The sequence below is a fragment of the Haemaphysalis longicornis genome, unplaced genomic scaffold, assembly GCF_048455015.1.
Source record: "Haemaphysalis longicornis isolate Haplotype H1 unplaced genomic scaffold, Haemaphysalis longicornis Haplotype H1 scaffold_2, whole genome shotgun sequence".
NCBI lineage: Eukaryota > Metazoa > Arthropoda > Arachnida > Ixodida > Ixodidae > Haemaphysalis > Haemaphysalis longicornis.
In genome coordinates, this window is record NW_027526295.1 from 72,022,805 (window position 1) to 72,044,483 (window position 21,679).

General features: G+C 46.9%; 1 protein-coding gene across 1 annotated transcript in view; it reads right to left on the reverse strand.

The window, feature by feature from the left end:
• Window positions 1-21,679, reverse strand: part of LOC144168060 (endothelin-converting enzyme homolog) — a 95,425-nt gene that overhangs the window by 35,405 nt on the left and 38,341 nt on the right. Inside the window, exons 2-4 of the mRNA XM_077697146.1 lie at window positions 14,973-15,146; window positions 11,365-11,424; window positions 8,148-8,341 (exon numbers count right to left, since the gene is read on the reverse strand). Of these exons, the coding sequence (XP_077553272.1) occupies window positions 8,148-8,341; window positions 11,365-11,424; window positions 14,973-15,146 (428 nt within the window). The remainder of the gene's footprint in view (window positions 1-8,147; window positions 8,342-11,364; window positions 11,425-14,972; window positions 15,147-21,679) is intronic.

Consider the following 21,679-nt stretch of genomic DNA (forward strand, 5'->3'; position numbering starts at 1 on the left):
TATTATGCTGTCATGCTTAAATTTGTGAACAGGCGTGTTAATATGTACGCTGTAAATCGGGTAGCTGAGGCCCCTGTCAGGCCACGTCCGCCTTTAGTCTCAGCCTTCCTTTGGTTTTGCCAAGAAACAAAAATCAAATACACAGAAAAAAATACTCAAACATGCCGTGATAACTTCATTTGCCTCGTGTGGTTCCGAAAAAAATTGTTTTGTCATTTTCAAGTGCATATAGTTGAAATCTACTTTATTATCTCGCTTGTATGCAAGAGACAAGTAATTAAAAGGATTCGCCACTGTGCTCCCTGTTAGCTCTTTACCATCTTGTACAATTTTTTAACTTGCTCCTGCGAGTTACCGAGCAGTGAGCTCAGGGTCTTCCAGACATTCCCAGTGCGTCCTTCTATTTAATTGAACAAGTTTAATAACTACTGTTTTTTTTTTGCCTCTCGGAGCTGTTTTGTAACAAAGTTTCCATGTTGTTTAAATGTTCTTAGGGCCTCAATTTACTCAGTTTAGATGCACAGCTTGTACAGTTGGTCCCGTTATTTGATGAGGGCTAGAAGTTGCATAGTCATCCATGGCCTTCGACTCTGCTTTGGCCTTCTATATGTTTTAAGAGGGAACAAGGCGGAGTAGGCTGCTTGGAGTAACCTGAAAAATGCATCATATGCTGTACATGGGTTGCTTTTTCTGAGTACATCGCCTCATTCACTATGCAATTATCAGTCTCTAAATGGGGGAAGGGTCTGCGTGTTTATAGGTCTGTAACCACACCTCTCTTTTCCTTTTGTAGTGGAAATTGAAATTTGACTGTCATAAATATACATCAATGCTCGCTGACAGCCCGATTGATAGCAGCAGATGTTACATGACGAGCGTCGAAGTTAGTTATGAATACACCTAAAAGTCTAAAAGAAGGGACCTTTTAGCAGAGAAAAATCGGGGATCATGGTCTTTAACGATGACATGGAGCACAAAACTATCAGTGCAACACGTAGAAATAAGACGGGTAAAGGAGTATTCATATTTAGGAGTATGCCTTAACGACGGCGCACATTACACGCATGCGCATTAGGCTCACCGTAAGACGAAAGGAAAACGTAACGCGGCTATAATGAAGCATAGAGCGCTGTGGGGCTACAACACATACGAGGGGGTAGGCGTGTCTGGAAAGGGGTTAAGGTACCAGGATTGACTTTCGGAAATTAGGTTCCGTGCATAAAACCAGAGACTCAAGCGGGCCTGGAGAACTGGCTTCAGGGGCCAACAGCAAACCACGAACAAAGCAGTGAAGTAGATATGGGCTGGTCTTCCTTTGAGGCAAGGGAAGCTTAAAGCAGGACGAAATTTGAGGTGTGACTTCGTGACATGGATGACAAAAAATGGGCCACAAGACCGTTTAAGTACCCGTAACCTGTATATGAAGAGCATGGACACACGGTGAAGGCATAGAACCGACAGCTGACAAAGCGGTACGGAAACTCCGTTGGGAAAACTGGGGTGCACGAAACCGTTAAGAAGCAGGTAAAGACAGCAGAGATGACAAACTGTGCACGGAGAATGGAAGCGAAAAAAAAAAAACCCTGGAGTCTTATGGGACAGACAAACCAGAAATCAGGAACGAAGGTTTTTATGGCAATACGCATTGCTCTTTGAAATAGGGCCGGGTGTCTGAGAACCCGGTCGTACACGGGTATCTACAGGCAATGTCATCATCATCGTCATAATCACATTTTGAACAGGAATCCTTTTTTTTACCGGACGTAGAAGCACAGCCCTTCATGACTGGGATGCATGAACATGGCTCAGTGCACCCGTGACGCGTTGCCGGAACAAGGAATTAAGGCCCAATCCCATGCAGCGTACTTCCGGCGTTGTGACGCGGCGTCCCGCGTCGACGCGCGTCGGCGCGCATTGCCAAAAATGCATGGCGGTGCGAGCTGACGCGCGAGCAGCGCCGATGTCTATGCTCGCCAGATATCGGCATCGACGCAGCGCGAGAAAGCATCGGAAAGCGGGCGGCAGCGTCCGGATTTTCTGTCCTTGTGGTTTGGGGTAATTAGCAAAATGTGACTTGTCTGCGAGACCGGTGCGTGTCCAGCAAGCGTTATCAACACCAGAAATCTAGCGGCGCACTCCATTCCGTTCGTGACTACCGTGGCTTGCGTAGGGGAAACCGGGGATGTGCGATAGCTTTTTTTTCACTGAAATATGGTAGCTGTGGTTACTTCGTATGTACACTCTTAGGCAAAAAGGACTAAAAGTTCGTCCTTTCGGGGACTAACGGCCTCTGCAACAATCATTAGTCCCTTTGGGGACTAACTGCGAGGGGACGAATGGTTAGTCCCCCACCCGGATGGTCCGTTCCGATACTCCCCAAGGACGAACTGCGTAGAGGCAGAAAAAAGAAAAAAAAAAACCCAGCACCGGCAGGGATCGAACCCTTGACGACCGGAATCATACACAAGGAACCCGACACGCTATCAGCTAGACCACGCCACCAGGTGGTTCGTGCGGCAGATAATATTCAAGTGTACAGCGTGTAGTTCTGTGCATAACGCAACAGATCCATTGCAACTGGTGCCCGAATTTCTATCTGTGCAAGCGAACGTGACCGCGTTTTGCGCCTTGCGCTTAGCGCTTCGCTAGGTTTAGGGACTATTTCTCAGTTAGATTCGAAGTAGAGCCTCACAACCACAGTTTTTTCGTAAATAACAATCAACTCGTCGTCGCCTAGTTGAGATAGGTAGCTGGGCGATCGGACGGCTCATTTGTTTCCGCACAACTTAGCGCAAGCTAAGTGCTTTCTTAGTGTTCGATACATATGTTAAGTGCTCTATGTAACGTATGTGAAAGGTGTCGTCTGTGTGAGTGTCAGAATAAGGAAACATGCCATATTTTCCTTCATCGGCGAAAGCGAATTCGGTGTTGCTTAGCCTGAATTCTTCAAATTCGCGTCGCTAGACGATTGCGACTGTGAAATGCAAGCGGGTTTTACAGTAGTTGCAGCATTGTCATAGCTTTGGTGCCCAAGGCAATTATGTACCGAGTGTAAAATATAACTTCGAGACGCTTACCTGCAGCGAGCATTTTCGTTTTGCAGTTGTCATCAGCAACATGCGTTTTTTCTAGTCTGTTAAACATATACATATTCATTACTCTCAGGAATCCACTTGTGCTATTGTCACTAATTTTTGAGTTACTGTTAAGGCGCTTGAAAGCTTTCATTGGTCGTTATTATCTCGCACGAATCGTATGCAACACAGCGTATCAACATAACCTCGCCGAGAAGCGTATGACAATCGCGCTTCGCCGCTCCTTGCCATTACCCGCCGCTCTACGAACCCTGGGCGATTTTCTTATAACGAACATCAATATTTTCTCCCGTGGCACCATCTAAAGCGCCCAGTGACTGCAATGCCTTGTGTTTTGGAAATATAAAACTGTTCGCAGACATATGCGCGAAAGGGCAACGACGATGCCATTAGGGGATTAACGACGCAGCAAATAGACTAACTGCATGCGTTTCGTCTTCCCGTTACTCCTTATAGATCGGCGGGGACGAACAGTTAGTCCGAATTTATGCACACGGCACGTACTGTGCCGCAGATACTCCCCTTGAAGATGAACGGTCGCCCGCGAAGACTAACGGCTGTATGTTAGTCCCTATTTTAGTCCTTCTTGCCTAAGAGTGTAGTATAATTGTCCTCGGCTCCAAGATCGGCGCGTAAAAAACAAGCGTTACCGCTGCTCAAATCTCTCAAATGCGACCAAAGCCAAACCCGACATTCGTGGACAGCCTCGGTTAGTATGCCGACTTTTTGGCATTCGCCTCGGCCCGCCCTGCAGAAGTTCAAGGAGAAAAAAAGGCATCGCTGACAACGGCTGGGGCTCGCTCGTTGTCCTACCACTGCGTTTTCTCAACGCTGTTCTCCACTTATCAGGCGTCCTATACATCAACCAAGAGTATACACCCGCCTGTGAGCTCGGCACTTTTCCAGCGTTCTCTGTTCAGTTCTTTAAATTTTACGGTGTTCTGCAACGTCACGGTTTCATGCTTTTTTCATTTTGCACCCGCAGTCATGTGTTCGATATTTTGTGACTAAACGAAGACTCACTTGAAGGTTGCCGAAGGTTATGCCGTGACAGTATGTACGCGCACACTTTTCAATGCCTTTTTCGTGCTTGTGTATCATGTATATTATGTAAATCTTTGTAAATACATGTTGTGTTACAGGGAAACAAAGTTGGCATGGTCGAGCGGTTGGGAGCTGGGCTTCTTTTTTGAGAGTCCATGGTTCGAATTTTGGTAAGCCTTTGAGCAGCTTTTTCTGCACGGTAATCAAAGGATGGCAGAGTACCTTGCCTTTTAACCAACAAATGACATTCGACTGTAACCTCAGTATCGAGGCAGCACTGATTTCAGTGCTGCCTTGAAACTGATGTTATACTTACAGGTTACACAGAGGTTACACTTACTGAGATTACTGTTTTGCTTACACTTTGAATTCATTAACCTGGAGTCGTTACATAACATGGAGTGTTAAATGAAGTAGCAAGTAAAGAAGTTGTGCGAAGTGCGTCTTCGTTTATCATCCCATCTTATTTTGTTCAGATTTGACTGCGGTGACTTGAAATACATTTCGCAGCATTTCAATATTTAAGCAAATCTGTTGGGCAAGTTGGGGCATTATGATTCAAGAATTAGAGCGCGACTTGGACAACGACAGCAAAGAAGGACTGGGCGCTTGTCCCGTCGTCCCTTTTTATTGTCGTTGTCCAAGTCGCGCTCTATTTCTTGAATTTCAACATTTAGCCGCGAACATACTTAGCACCCGCCGCGGTGGCTCAGTGGCTAAGGCGTTGCGCTGCTGAGCACGAGGTCGCGGGTTCGATTCCCGGCCGCGGCGGCCGCTTTTCTGATGGAGGCGAAAAGCAAAAACGCCCGTGTGTACGAGATTTCGGCGCACGTTAAAGATCCCCAGGTGGTCAAAATTAATCCGGAGCCCTCCACTACGGCGCGCCTCATCGCCAGCGTTGCGTCGGCGCGTTAAACTCTACAATCAATCAATCAATCGAACATACTTAGCAATGAATAAAGACGGCCAAGTCACTTTTTTTCTGCTAAAACTACAGTCTTGATAACTGAAGTTCAACAATCGACAATAACTGCTCATAAACGACTTCAACAGCCTGCCATGGTTCATACAAACGAGTCCAGCAACGCCCGCCGACGCAGCGGCTGGCGCAGGACTTCGCCCATCCCAGAACCCGCTGAAGAGGCGGCGATAGCGCAGGCCCTTTCACTCAACCCTACCCCCGTAACAATGATTACAGATTCTAAAACCGCTCTCCAAATTTTTGCCGCTGGACGCATATCCCCAACGGAGCTCAAAATTTTGCTCAGGAACCCCCCATCAATCCCCTCTACAACTGATCTGGACTCCCGCGCATTCCGTGCTCGAGGGAAAAGAGGCGGCCCATGACCTAGCCCGAGGACTTACCATCCGGGCTGGGCCGAGCCCGTATCCCTACCACGGAGTCAGGTCTGCGCGGGACCGTCTGATCGGTTACCACGACATTACTACCTATTACCTTCTCGCCCACCGGATCTACCCTCAGGCAGCAAATTCTCTCACATTAGAAGAAAGTAACGTCTTGCGCCAACTCCAGACGGGAGTCTTGCCCAATCCGGCCATTATGACGCATATATCCACCCCAGCCTTTACCCAACCTCGGCGTGCCCCTTATGTGGCGCCCATGCCAACCTGGCCCACATCATCTGGGCATGCCCCCAGGACCCTTTCCCCGAAATCCCTTCTGAGGAGAGGTGGAGGCCCCGGAGGAGAGGTGGGAGGCCCCGCTTCGAAGGGGATAACTACTTAAGTACTCACGAGGAGTAACTTAAGGTTAAGGGAAAGCGAAACGCAGCTATAATGAAGCATAGAGCTCTGGGGGGGTATAACAAATATGAAGTAGTAAGAGGAATGTGGAAAGGAGTAATGGTCCCGGGTCTCACGTTTGCGAATGCTGTACTCTGCTTAAAATCAGACGTTCTATCAGGCCTTGAAGTAAACCAGAGAACGGTAGGACGTTTGGCCTTAGGCGCGCATGGAAAAACAACTAACGAAGCAGTTCAGGGAGATATGGGCTGGGCGTCGTTTGAGGTTAGAGAAGCTCAGAGTAAAATATGCTTTGAGATGAGGTTGAGGGCAATGGATCAACGAAGGTGGGCAGCTAAGGTTTTTAGGTACCTATACTTGAAAAGCGTGGACACGCAGTGGTTAAGAAAGACTAGAAGGCTAACGATGAAATACGGAAAGAACAGTGGGGAATCCAAAACAGCCAAGGTAACCAAAAAAGAGGCAAGGCAGATTGAAACGAATAAATGGAGGGAAAAAATGGAAGCGAAAACGTCGTTAGAGATGTACAGGGCTGAGAAGATGAACATCAGAAAGGAAAATTTCTACGATAATTCCAAGGGCAGTGCTTTGCTTTTTGAGGCTAGAGCAGGTTGCCTGCGAACTAAGAGTTTTGTGGGGAAGTATTCACAAAATGATGGGGTATGCGTGGTCTGCGGAAAAGAAACAGAAACTATTCGGCACATCGTGTTAGAATGTGAGGGTATCCATCCAAATCTACATGAAGGGAATATTGGGCTTTCAGAAGCCCTAGGATTTAAAGGTATCACAGAGGAAGTTAACTTCAAGGCTGTCGAGGGGACGAAAAGAAGATTAGAATGCTGGTGGACGAAAAGCAGAGAGGGGAATATTGCAAAGGAGAGTTACCACCTGTAACAGAAAAAAAAAGTATTTTGTGCCTAATAAGCTTTTTGTGCCTGCCCTAAGCAGCGCTAGTATTGAACGAAAAGTGTAAAACATAGGTATATTAGTCCTTTTTGGTAAGATGACATGTCATCACCCCGATACAAAGGGGAAACCAATAGAAATCATCATCATCATCATCAGCCCCGACCCGGACGTACAGGTACGCCTGGTCAAGAGGGCGGAAGAGGTCGCCAAAGGCACCGGCCTATGGTCACCACGAGCTTGCCCACCTAACTCAAGAAGGAGACTTCCTGGGGGGGGGGGGGGGGGGGGTGGACATTCAGCTCTTATCCGCCGCAAACATAAGGATTTCAATTCTCCTCATTCGCTTCCTCAGCCAATAAAAGTGTTTTCTCTCTCCCTCTATCTCGCCAGTCTCATGCGGTTAGTCGCCCTCTCCTGCGCGTCCACGCGTTGCCGCCGAACGATGCCGACGCTCGCGTGACGTTTGATTTCACGTCCATGTGGTTGAGTCGCTAGGTGCTCGGCAAAAAACGAGATAATAAAGTCGGTGAAATCATAGCGAGCTCATTGAAAAAAAAGCGTGAAGGACACAACAACAGGTATGACAGGAAGCCAGGACCTGACCACTTTGGGCGCGAGTACGACCGAACCGGATGCAAGTGTGGGCCATGCTTTGCCCGAAGGCCCATCAATCGCCCAGCTCATTTAAAATATCTTGCACCCGAATACTGCTTCGCCACTTCCCCCAAGTCGTGAGAACTGTGAAAAAACTAAAATAAACCGTAAACGACAATACTGAAGGAAGCACACACGGGAAAATATATGGACATCAACTAATAAGAATGAATGTCCAGGTCTTGTCATGTGTATTTTCCCCTATAATGTCATCCTTTACGTGAGCTTTAAATATGTTCCACATCTCCACTAACCAACTCGCCCACATTAATACATTGACTCGTGAGAACAATTGCGGCACACTTTCTTCCACAAACATTTAGCCAGATCGTTTCGTATTGGGTTCAAAGTCACAACACCCATTCTTCTTCTAGAGCGGTTCTCCTATAGAGCCCACCACGCGGGAATGCGGGAATTCAGCTGGCCGCGAGCGACCGGAATCGTCAGGACTGCACATGTTGCGGCCTCTACGATTTGTGCACAACGTCGAGGTACCGGCATAAAGCCTTAAACGCCAAGCCAAACTTGTCCGTTTAGTATTGAATGCAATGCCTGCAACATTTCCCTAACGATATGAGAACAGTGCGCTGCGGTACTATCAAAACGCGCTTAAGTGTGTACTTCATCCAATTTTAGAACAGTAAGGACCTTTTAAAACTACCAAGAAATGTTAGAACTCACCGCGAGTATCCTCTGTCCAGGTCTGTCGGGGTAGCCATCAAGGGAGACGGACACCAGGGACGCCACTCCGAGCTTATAATGCAGGTTGCCGGCTGCCTGCAACACCGCGTCCTCAGCCATTGGATCCTGTACACTTGACGGGTTCACGCCCAAGGACGACAGGACGTCTCGGAGCTTGTCGTCACCTGCCGTGGCTGTACAGAGCAAAATTAAACCGAAAGAGATCAACCACAAAATGATGATGAAAACCTTTTATTTAGTACCAAGAAATGGTTTTTTTAACCCTTGCTAGAGTCAGCCAGTATCCCTTGGGGCCTGGCGACTGCCTGAGCTTGATTGATGATCTTCCGTTGGGCTTCTAGGTCTGAGCTGATCATGAGCATCGGAGCCTCCTAAGTGTCATGGTGTGTGTGCCGTTTGATATCTGTGGGCTCGTCCATATCATGTGGACCATGCTTGCCAGGCTTTCGGAATGTTTGAATTTGGTTTCAAATTGACTCTGGGTAGAGTTTACTAAGCAGTAGAGGTTTGGGTAGGTTGCAATCTTTATTTTTCGCCAGACTGACACTTCTTTTTTGCTGAGTTCGCGGTCTGCGTCTGGGTATTCTTTTTTTTGTTTTTCTATAGTATTGCGTTATTTCTCGGCAGGTGAGAATCCCGTTTTTTCAGGCAATGTGTGTTCTGTGGAAGAGGTGCCTGAGCCTGCCCGGAAATAAGTCCTCGGGCGAGCTCGTTTCCTCCTTCATTGCCCCTGAGAGCCTCCTGGGCTTGGAGCCACAAAAAGGATTCTTTCAAAAAAAGATCCGAGGCGGCGTCGGGAGCCTTGGTCCCTCGAAAATCCCCGGTTCTTGCATCGTATACCACTGAGCGGTGACACGAGGCGGATTGGTGTAATTTGATGATTTATTGCTGCGGGATATTTTCGTAGCTTCCAGTGCGTTGCGCGCTGTTTATAAAACGGGGTTAGACTAGGGCTTAACGGCCGCTTCACCGGCGCGCCATGGATAGCGCACTGGCTTCGTAGTCTGTACGTGAGCCAATGTGAGAGAACTTGGAAAAGGAGGCAGTGGGCAAAGCGCGACTGCGCTCGCTGTGCGCAACTGGAACCTTAGACACACGACCGTGCATAGCTGATAGTGTCTCGCAGGGGCATTTGAGTCATTGGTTATGTGTGTGCACATCTTGAGGAAGTCCGGAGAAAGTTGGGCTTCAGAGAAGACGATGACCCACCGGTGTCTGGTGATGGGTCAAAAGAGGCTAGGAGAGACATGGAAAGTCGGGAGGGTTATCCCGGCTAGCCAAATAGCTACGTTTCATCATCATCATCATCATCATCATCATCATCATCATCATCATCATCATCCTGTATTCGACCACTTCAGGGCATATGCCTCTCCCACAGATCCCCACTTATCCCGGTCTTGTGAGAACTGCGACCACTTTATCCCCGCAAACTTCTTGATCTCATCTGCAAGTTTCTGCCACCCCCTGTGACGCTTGCCTTCGCTAATGCGATGCGAAGGCAAGATAACCGTTTGTCAATAAGGGCAACAGAGTGGATCCCTAGAGAAGTTGCGTTTAAGGGTGCTGCACTGCTGGCAGGATTTATGAGCCCCATAAAAGGAATCTGCTGGGAGCTCCGCCGACGCTGAAGGGAGAGAGTTCCTACCTTACTAGTGCTGCTGATTATTGTCCTAGTGTTTACAACGAAACAGTCAGCAACAGTCAAAGGAATTTCACACACACTGTTCCTAGAAGAAACTCTTTCGCTTCCTGCACTATTCTAGTTGCAGTTCTTGACGCAGGTACACTTTCACTTTAACAGTTGCATGGCCACATGGCCACAGGATATTGCTGTGACATTCCTGTATTGGAAGCCATACAAGGCTATCCGCCTTATGGTTCCCACTCAACACTGTTATTCGCCTTTTGTTCATTTGCAGTAGTTCTTTCGCTGTCTTTCTCCCGTCTTGCTGAACGGCGTTTCGTGGGTTAAACCCGACTGTCGCAGCAGTTCTTTTCAGGGCGCAACGAGAGAATGACGTGTTGAACATCTCATGCACTGCATTTCGGAATAGCGAGCTGCACGCAACGAGGTAGTCGAGTTTCAGGGGGGCAATTCATTGGCTTGGTAGTACTCTGATTCATCGATTGTGCTGTTTTGACTGTGTACATCTCCTTCACGAGCACTGTTGCGCTGAGGAATTTTTACAGTTGCACAATCTCACTAAGTAATTACTGGGCGAAAAAAGTGGTAGCCACAAAAGAGACAGTCAAAAATTGGCGCCATAAATTCTGCCGGGATGCGTTGAGGTGTGCTTTGGGGACCTCAAGCCTCACCTGAAAACAAATTACAGCGCTTAAAATTTGTACAGGTACGCGCAAAGATATATTCGTAGCTTCTGAAAACAGGAGGTATGAATGCGCTTGCCCCTTCATGAAACTCTCTTATCGTACTTGTATTCTGCCACGTACTCTGTATTCTATAACACTTATAACACTTATTTAACGCTTTCAAATATGCCTATGTTCAGTTGGTATAGAAGTTGAGATCAATAGGATAAAATAAAATCGCGTAATGTCCTCGCAAAGGTGTAAAACCGGCGCAGCCAACGACATTATCTCCAAAATGCATCACCGTAAATCAGTGGTTCGCTCATTATTCTAGCATTTCCCGAATGAATAAATGAACAGCACGTTTCTTGCGCAGCACGCCGTACAAGGTAGCCCAGAAATTTCCATAAATTCATTGCATGTCACGTAATTGTCTATGGCCCATGGATGATGTTATGTTTGACGTAATGTATACGTTTGCTTTGTTAGAGAAATGAAAAATCCAGAGGCAAATGCACACGGCACTGGTTAGACCGCGTGTCTTACTTCTAATCAAAGGGAAAGAAACCAGAATCACCTCGTCAAGGCGAAACAACCTGGAAAGGCACACTTTCAATAGCGCTAAAATGACGGGGACAAAGAAAGAAGGACAAACACAGGCGCTTTCATTTTTTGGCCCCGTCATTTTAGCCCTGTTAGAAGTATGCAATCGTACCAACCAGCCCGACTTTAGTCGCTGAAAATGCATTCTCTGTATTTCCCACAGTGCATTATTCAATTAATTTCGGGGTGTGTTCGACATTGTAAACGTCACTGCACAAGTGAATGCATACGCTTCACTCATCAGCACTTGTTATGGGGGAGCAGAGAGCAGCGTCCTCACCTTGCTGGTTGCAGGCACTCCAAGCAGAGTACAATGGGGACAGCTTTGGATCTGGCGAACCTAAGCAGTAAAATAAAAACAATTTAAAAAATTTAGGACGATTCCACTGCTGTGAAAATGGAAGATGAGAGAAGCCGTATTGGTGGATAACTATATCGCGTTATATACGACGACTTACTACAGTAGAATCTCGATAAACGGAAATCGCTTAAATGGAATCACCGCTTAATTAAACGGAACTGTAGCCTGTATATTTGTTGGTTTCGTATTCACATAAAGTAAAGAAACTTTCGGTAATCAGGTGCCCTATTCTCGACTGCACAAATTGCCGGCAATTTTTTGCGTAAGCACGACGTAAGCAATCAGTGACGTGCGGCACCTATAGCTATGACGACGTGCATGTAATTTGACGAGTCACTCATAAAGATCGCAACCGAGGTATCAAATATTGCGCAAGAAAGATATAAAAACACTTGTCATGTACTATAAAAATGAAGATGGTAGCTGAGGCTGACAAGGAAAACACATTTCTGGAGGTCAAAATTGGCGTCAACACCACAAGGTGATCTTGTAACGTTGAACGATTGATTGATTGTTGGGGTTTAACGCGCCGACGCAACGCACGCGATGAGGCGCGCCGTAGTGGAGGGCTCCGGATTAATTTTGACCACCTGGGGATCTTTAACGTGCGCCGAAATCTCGCACTCACGGGCGTTTTTGCTTTTCGCCTCCATCAGAAAAGCGGCCGCCGCGGCCGGGAATCGAACCCGCGACCTCGTGCTCATCAGCGCAACGCCTTAGCCACTGAGCCCCCCCGGCGGGTGTAACGTTGATCCAAAAGCGAGCGAAAGGCGGATATCGAGCTAAAGAACATCACACAATTTTTTTTACCGTATCTATTTATTTCTTTCAATCGGTTTTAGTAACATAGCTGGGCTCTCTGCTTCAATGCAAGCTTAGTTGCGTTATCAACTTCCCTGCCGCCACCGCCGCCACGCCATCGTCTGCTGCTATGTTACAAGTTTATGGCGTGGCCACAGAAAAAGACGGCCACGACCATCGCTTCTATGACGCATAAGAGCAGCGAAGCGCTACGCCTGATAACCGCGGAGCGCACCGATGTCGCCGATTCACTCATTCGTCAATCTCGACTTCAATCAGCGCTGTAATGAACCAAAGAGTCACTTTTCTTTGTTATTTTTCTCTTGAGGTCGATCATGTGACCAAACAGCTTATTAGGACGAGTGTGGACAAATGCTATACATTGGGTTCTCTCTGTCATGGAGAGGCTTGTACTGCCCTCTTATGTAGCGGTTACGCCAAACAAATAATTTTTATTTTATTGCCAAACATAAAAGCAAAATACTGCACGTTATTTGTATGCTCCACGATCGCTGACTTGGAAGCAGTTGAAACTATAATTTGTTTAGGTAGGAAACATGCTTTAAACAGCGTCATGCGAAACTGCGCCTTCTGCAAATTGTGGGACATTTCGCGGCGCCGAACGCCAGGGCAATTTTTTGCCCTATTTTGCTTGTATTTTGCGACAAAAAACAGCCGCCATTTTCAAGCTGTTACGTAGCATTACGTCACTTTTACGCAGCCTGAAGTTGCCAATGCATAACGTATTAGTTCCCGCCAACTGTTTAAATTGCGCCATGCCTTCTCAGCCAATCAGAGAGAGGGCGTGTATTACAGGCATTTTTGTTGTTGAATAGCAAAGACAGGCCTACGTTGATACACAATTTTACTTATTTCATTAATTCATCGTGAGGGATCGTGTGGAACAAATCTTGCACATGATGAATTAATGAAATCAGTAAAATTGTATATCACTGAAGAGAACGATGAAGTAGGTTTCATTCAAAAGTGCGGCGTGTCAGTCAACAGTTTCATGGAGATCCTAGAATTCTATCTGAAATCAACATTTATCGAGTGGCAAAATGAATTTTTTTTTCAAACACGAGGGGTGTGTATTGGTTCAAAGGTGGCTCCTATGCTTAGTAATATATTCCTAGGTAGGGTTGATAGAAATATCGAAAGAAATGTGTGCGGCTTGGCAAAAAATATTTTCCGTTATGTAGATGATTTTCTAATAATTGTTGGGAATGAAGAACTGGATGTAGAGGGTCTTTTAAATGTGTTCAATGATTGTGGTCTCGGAATGCAGTTCACATTTGAGTTGCCAAAACTGAACAAACTGCAGTTTTTGGACTTAGAATTAACTTTTAATGAAGGTCACGTTTGCTGGTGTTACCGTCCCAGATCTCAAAAACCAGTACTAAACTTCAAATCGGGTCATTCGAAGGTAATAAAAAATGGGATTGCATTTTCTTCATTACGCTCAGCCCTTTCAAATTCATGTGACCATCAGTTGAAGGACAGCTTTCTCGAACCAGATAAGTAGACTGCAGACGGCAGGCTACCCTGCCAATGTTCTCCTCATGGTCGTACAGAAGATAGTCAAATGGATAAAAGGAAAAGATACGGCACGTTTAGCGACGCAGCCACCAATGCAAAGAAAAAGATACCCCCTTGTGATACCGTATAAGCACCGGCTCTCTCATTACTTAAAAAAACGTGGCAAAATGGTACGCTGTCGACGTGGTGTTCTCGGCCCCAAATAAATTAGGAAAATTGTGCAGTACGGTTGGCCGAAGATTAGCTTCCCGGAATAGAAGGACAAAAAATGTGTGCCCGATAAATCATTCAGACCCATTTGTGAAGTGTGCAACGGGTGTCGTGTGGACATATATACGTGGAACAAACCGGGAGGTGTCTGAACACCAGGTTGTCGGAGCCCCAGCGTTCATTGAAAGGGAATCCGCTAAGCCACCTGACGAAACACTGCAGCTCGCACGGATGTGTGCCGCTCTTTAAGGAAAACCACTGTGTTGTCGAGACACAGAGATAAAACAACAAGGGAAATTATCGAGGCCTTTCAAATCAGACGATCTGCCGACCGTTGTATAAGTATGCCCTCAATAGTGCTGCATGACCGAGAATACGCTTATCTGAGTGACACCCTTACATGACCAAGTAAACCAAAAAGACTACACTTGTGCAGACCGATTAGTGATCGCGTTTTTCGTTTGTGTTTATTCGTTGTAATAATTTACCGCCACGTGGGAGACTGATCTATGCATATTACCAATGTTTTCTTCAAAATAAATCAGTTGTGAGTGCCGCGCTGTCCTGTCTACTTCTCGTTCCTTTTTTGTGCCGTGTTTTTTCCGCGCTGGTTTGTCAATCATGAACGTTCACCAACTGGCCCAAATCACAGTCCTCTTGGACCACATCGAGAGCATGCTTAGGTGTACTCGTACTCTCTTAAATGATACAGCCGCGTGCTTCTTTGTAAGGGGTTGCTACACCAGTGTATGGCTTTTGGCACAGCTTCCTTGGTGGATGCACTGAGTGGTGCACTATACATCTCTTCGTTTGCGGTCATTTTCTTCTGGCCATTTTTTCGCGCAATATCACAACGCAACGTAGGTAACTTAAGCGCCTAAACAATGAATACGGTCATTACGCGTTCCAAAGCGGAATAAATTTCTGCGGGTAAGACGGCTCCGCAATAAGAGGAGTGGCGGCGCGCTTTGCCTCACCTGCGAGCAGGTGCCGCGTGATCTCCTCAGTGGCTCCAGAGAGGGCCTCGTCGGCGTCGGCGTACTCGGCTGAGGACCCCGGTGCCGTGCGGCTCCAGTCTTCGCAGACGTACTCGTAGAAGTTGTCGCAAGGATCGGTGCTACGGTCCTTGAGCAGATTGGACAGGAATTCACCTGTGTGCGAAAGTGGATATTAGTTCGCCCCATTTCGGTCGAACTGCATTCCCAGCTACGGTACCGTTTCCCGTGTGCACTGAGCCACTAAGAGCGTTTTTGAAGGGTTTATTGGAAGGCCGTGTCTAGAGCGCCGTCCGACGGCATTATAAGCACTCCACTATATCGACGTCCACCAGCGTTTTGTAAGAAAATTGCCGCGTCTGGAACTACATCTCTCTAGATAACATTAAGCTAGGCAACCCAACCTAAACATAACACAGCATGACCTAACACACGTAAATAAATCATTTAAAACACCAAAACTAATAACCGATAAAACTTATAGTCAAATTTAAAGATGAAAAAAAAAAAACCAGGCAAGAGCCGGTCTCGAACCACCGTACTTGGGGTCAAGAAGCAAAGGCGGATCCTCTACTTTACAAAGACAGACGCTTCGGCCGGAACTTGCCTAGTCTTAAATATTGGAATGTCGTCGGACAGTGCTCTAGCCATGCCTGCAGCAATCAGCTAGAGTGCCGTCGGACGGTACTTTAGACACTGCGTTCTTGAAATAATAATTTGGGCACATGGCGTGGTTAGCAGTCTCCGATGGTATAGTTGTGCGCGTAAATGCGCGCGTGCATACACGGACCTTTTATAGCCTATTCAATTGTCAGTGCTTCAATTCGACCCGATGCTCTGCTGGTACCGGAGGGGGAATAGTATCGTTTCGAACGCGACTCCTTTGCGACAAGAACTTGCACCTCGGTGCTTTATAAGCGCGTGCGTGGGTGGGGTTCCGTAGTTAAACATTATAAAATGTCGTTTAGGGCTCGAAGCCGAAGAAATCCTCGTGTGTGGAATGTAACTTAACAGTAGCCAGCAAAGCCTCGAAATGCAGGCCATCGCTGCTAACGCAGAGAGGCGGGGGGGGGGGGGGGAGGTCACGTGCTGCCAACGAACAAAAACTGGACTTTGAATGGTACATACAGGCATGACGTTGAGAAAGACACCTCCAGGGTAGGGCGACTAAATAAGCTACGCTTAAGAACAACGACACTGACGCACGGCGGCAGCCATTTTGGTGCCTGATGCCAGGATTAGGCTGGCTATAGCCAGCCTAATGCGCCCTGTGCGCCTGACATTGACGGGTGGTATTGGTCCGGGCGCCGCTTGGCAACCATGACAGCTGTGTTTACTTTTCGAAGATTTAGAGACAGCGTGCCGGTGCGATAGGGTCAGGCTCGGTTACGCTAGCGTAGCTTATTTAGTGGCTCTAAGTCACTCTGAGCAACTAATTAAGCTCCGCTTTTTAAGTGTCTGTAGGCTACGCTAGGCCACTGTCGTTCTTCCCCAGCGGGAAGTGATGCAGGCGTTTTCCACCTTCCCGCCGGTTGAAACAGCTTAGTGCAGAGCAGCAAGGCATCGCTACTCTGTCTGGGGAGTTGAAAACTCACTCGCAACGTGCCATATAGCCGCACTGCCCTCCAAAAATCACGACTTATCGAAGAGCGAGCGCGCGGCAACACAGAGGCACCGAAATGTCAGCGCCCATGGGTCTCCCCGGGTAAAAAAAAGGTCACGTGACGTGGTTCGACCGATGGCCGCTGTCGGCGGCATAGAAAAATGACAAAAAAGAGTGCCAATACTCTGAAACCTCATCTAGGGGCTCTACTCCAGGGTGTCCTCGTGTGAAGAAAACATAACCGCCCAACGGTCATGCTGTTACTGTTCCTGCCTGCCAATCTGGCCACCAAGGAAAGAGCGACAAAGCGTCGCTATTTCGGTCTCCTTGTGACGCCAAACTGCGGGCGAAGTAGAGGTGCACCATTCTGCGAAAAAAGTTAGCGAATTGAGATTTCGCGTATAAAAAAAGCATTTTCAAACGGCCTTGGCAAATGCGTCATGAATAGAGATAAATAACGCGTCAATGTGTGCCGACATTGTAGAGAGCATACACTCCGGCAGCTGAACTATTTATTTATTTCCCCCTTTATTTTATATATTTTTACCTTTATTTATTTATTTATTTATTTTTTTCCCCTCAAAGCCAAGGACATTAGAGGGGAGGGCGGACTCATAGGGGGAGCTATACAACGAGGAAATAAAGCAAAGTGCAGCAGCAGCAACAACGATACATGTTCACCAAACACCTGTTACATCGTTAATAATGCAGCGCAGAAGCGTTCGTTATCTTGGATGCCACCAATTGGTCCGGGAAGTTGGTTCCATTCGTTCAATATATGAGAAATGAATGACTGAAAACAAGTGTTAGTGAGGCATGTCATAATGTTTACTTTGTGAGGGTGGTCAGTGCGGGACGAAACATACGAAGTTGGGGAAATGAGAGCTGTGCTTAAAAACGAGTTGTGGTGATAAATTTTATGAAACAAGCAAAGTCTATTGTATTTGCGACGAGTAGCTAGATGAGGTAACTGCAAGGAATTTTTCATGGATGTAACACTAGCTGTTCTGCTGTAATTATGAAGAATGAAACGAGCGGCGTTGTTTCTGGACTAGTTGTAATGATTTAATGACAGTTTCAAAGCTAGGGTCCCAATAGAAGCTGCGTATTTAAGTTATAACCTAACTAAAGTTTTGCATAACAGCGTTTTTAATGAGACCGGTGCGGAACGGAAATTGCGGCGTAAGTAGCCTAACATGCGATTAGCGCTGTTAACTTCTCGACATGGAAAACCAGGTCAGATTAACAAAAATATGAACACCTGAGTACCAATGTGATGTAGCGATTTCGAGCGGCGTGTTATTGAGGTAGTAAGCAGGGGAAGAATGCGTCGACATGCGAATGCCGGATGCACCTTGAATTTGGCGGGCACAACAGCAGAAAAGGTTCACGTTACTTTTTTTGAAGTGCACATTTCTTTACTCGTAAAAAGAATAATGCTTTGAGGACAGCGATTCGCTCTTAATGTCCAGCAAGTGAAGGTGAAGCCGAGCCAGTGACAGCTGCTGTGAAGATGTCTTTTTTTGACATTTTCTTTTCTTTGTTTTCTCTCTCTTGGGGGGCAGGGCAGGGGGTCATGGGATGCTTTGTAATCAGGAACATTGCTGGATTGTAAAAGGAGCTCTTAAAACCATCGCCTTTTTGTTTTGCGGACATTTTTTTATCACCCGAACGACCTTTGTTTCTGGGGGTTAGTAGGCCATAAATAACCTCGCTATATAAAATACCTCGTCACCATATGCATGTGACTACGTCAACTATGTTAATATTACACGTAAAATCAATATGTGTTCGTGGTAAATACGTTTCTGTGAGCGCAAAAGGAACGAGGAATGTAGGAAGCCGAGAATTATTAAAAAAAATACTCCTACTGCTGTTCTTATTGGAAACGAATTCTACAACTTACGTGTTTCCATCAGAACCCAGAGGCGGCCCTCGCGAGAGTCATATCTGTTTTATAGGGCTCAATATAGCCAAGGCTTTCAACGTTCTGAAAAAGCTTACAATGACACCGCACTGCACCTCAATGATGCGTCAATGGAAAGCATTGAAGAAGCCGAGACAGAAGAGAGCTAGAAAGAAATAATGGTCCACCCGTGCAAACTTTTCATTTAGCACCGGCGTAGATGTGTCCCCTGCTTTTCGCATGGGTTTCAGTCGTACCAAGTATCAAATTGGTTCCGCTTGTTACTCCCTATATGCAAATCATTGCGGGTTAAAAGAAAACGTCTCGAACCATTGCGCTTAGGGCATGCAAGCACGGAGTATCACGGCCAAGCCATTTATGCTTTCGACAAGCGTGAAGTTTCCCTAGAATCGAACAGCGCCGTTTCCAGAGCTTCGATGAGCGACCTGTGAAATCGATTTTCAAGATTGAGAGCTGCTGCTGGGCATGGCTATGAGGAGCGCGTTCAAAGCTCAGGAAAGAATTTACACAATCTCGGGACCCAACTCTCTCTAAAGTGTCCCACGCATGGGGTGTTCTGAAAAATTTCTTGCGATCAAACCCCGAGCTGTGTAAAAGCTGTTTGACGACATATTAGTTAGCCTTATGAGTTATAAGTACAGCCTGAACCGATGGATTAGGCTTTACTTAAGGAAAGGGTAATAAAGAATGCAGAACATTCAGGCCATTGAAAAGGGTCCAGTGTGTAGCAGCCAGACAGTGACTCGATGTTTGTAAAGTTGGCGTTAACACGATGATTTCTTGCATTGCAGTGAAGTTTTTCACCTTGAATATGACTAACGTGCAAAAGTCTCGGGGAGGGGGGTAACTGTGACAGATGCTCCAAAATGCTTGGACACTATCGCAGAATTCGTTCCTAATAAATACCTGGGCCGTGAGTCGAGCATCTGCCACCTGCGAAGGGAAGTCGAATGGCGGGAGGCCGACTTGATCTAACTGTTGTCCAAAACAGCCAAAAACAGGTGTCTTTCCTAAGCAAGTACCTTACCATAAAATGTAACTGATTAAGGCAGATTTCTGGGCAAGTTGGTATTCCATTGCAAGACCGTTCAAAGCGCAAAACGTAAATGAAGGACGACGAGAGGGCACAGGGACACGCGTGTCCCTGTGCCCTCTCGTCGTCCCTCGTTTACGTTTTGCGCTTTGAACGGTCTTGCTTACCATAAAAAGAAATTAGGCACTCCCGGGGTAAAAAAAGAATGGAAAGGAAGCAGTGCAAGGTACCAAGGAGAATATGGGGGAAGAAGTTTGCTTTAAAAAAGAAAACAAGATAGGAATAAAGGTCTTGCACTGACAAGCAGAGAAAGTGGCAAAATCTATGTGCGCTGGGTTTAATCCCGACGCACAGCTTTAATATTACGCTTCGCGGAGTTTCATAATGCAGCCAGCAACGCGGCTGAATTTTCACTCCAAAACTCACTTACCCTCCGTTCTCCTGCACGCACACATGCGCACTCACGCACGCACGCACGCAAGCGCGCATCCACATTTTTTTCTCAAACTCTCCTTACAAAAATTCGCCCATTATGTATCTGAACTGCGCAAAATATTTTACGGGCTGGCCTCCTTAAAACGGACGTCTCCGTAATCTTCTCTAAATTGCTCAGAATGCAAAAAACCACCAACTAGAAAAACAGTTTACGTACAGTCTTTTCAAACTTTTTAGGTCACTCCAAGGGTTTCCAGGCCACCAAGAAGCCAAAGCATAAGCTTAACCGTTAACTGTGACCAAAACAATCGATGGGAGAAGAAAGAAAGGTGTTTTCTCTAGCTGGTCGGTATAAAACGTTTCAGCCTCGCTGAAGAAGTAAGCTCGTACTTTGGATTTTTTGCGGCTTGTGCCCTTTCGCCATGGCCTAGGAAATTTTGACAAAAACTGTAGGTTATATTTGAGCCGCATACGTGAAACAAACAACAATGCCCCCACCAATTTGTGGAACGCTTACCTTCACTTTGACAGAACTGCGCCTTGCACTGCACCTCCCCTGGTAAGGATCCTGTAGAACATATATAGGAGAAGTGGTAGCACCCTGTCAGTAGTCAAATCCTAACCCAGCAACCCTCCACATGTCACAGAAAGCCAACGTCAAGAGACAGAATTCATGGACCCGCACACGCGAGCGACAATGGTCTAAATATTGTCGCATCATGGCGGCGATGGGAGCAGTCTGTGTGGCTTTTACCCAACCGGCCAAACCGCTTCCACTCACTGAGAAGCCAGAGTCACTGTTATTTATTAACAATGAATCTGGCTAGTCAGTGAGCGGAAATGGTTTGGCCGGTTGGGTACAAATCAGGACATACTGCTTCGACCCAGTACAGCAATCCTCTCTGGTGTCGCTTCGCAACTGCAACTCATCAGTCTGCCATGATTTTACCCAACCGGACAACCCGCTTCTGCTCACTGAATAACCAGCGTCGCTATCAATAATTAACAGGGACTCTGGCTAGTGAGTGAGCGGAAGCAGTTGGTCCGGTTGGGTGAAATCAACTATGACTGCTCCCATCACCGCCATGATGCGACACTATTTAGACCGTTGCTCAATCGAACTGCACCTCAAAAGTCTTCATGTGATATAGTTCGGGCATGCTCACGGTGGGGAAATATTTAAACAGTTCCAACAAGGCAGCCTGCACTGGGTAGCGCGTTTTACTCGTTGCAAATAGCGGGGCTGACGGCCCTTCTCCCTTCGTCGGAGACGCGGCTGGTGCACTTCACATGGATTTCAAAATTTGCGCTGAAAGTTCTCCAAGACTGGAAGGCCCGGATCGTTTTGTCCGCAGGCTTTCATATGTCTTCCGAAGAATATGCGCCGGTACAACACCGGTGATGAGTTTACACGAAAAAAGAACTGCAACCCTTCGAAGACTGCCCACGACACACGGTTGCCCGTTGCTTTCCGAGGCGAAAGAGCGCCCACCGGGTAGCTCTGGCGTGACACGCGAGCGCCTCCTCGTGCGGTTAGCACTGTTGTACTCGGAGGCGGCCGCTTTTTCGAATACCAAAATAATATAGTTCACTGTAGTGAATACTGCTCAACGGCAGGCATCAGCCGGACATTTTGTGCTGACAACACCCGGTGAACTGGTCGAAACCCCCCCCCCCCCTCCCTTCCCCGC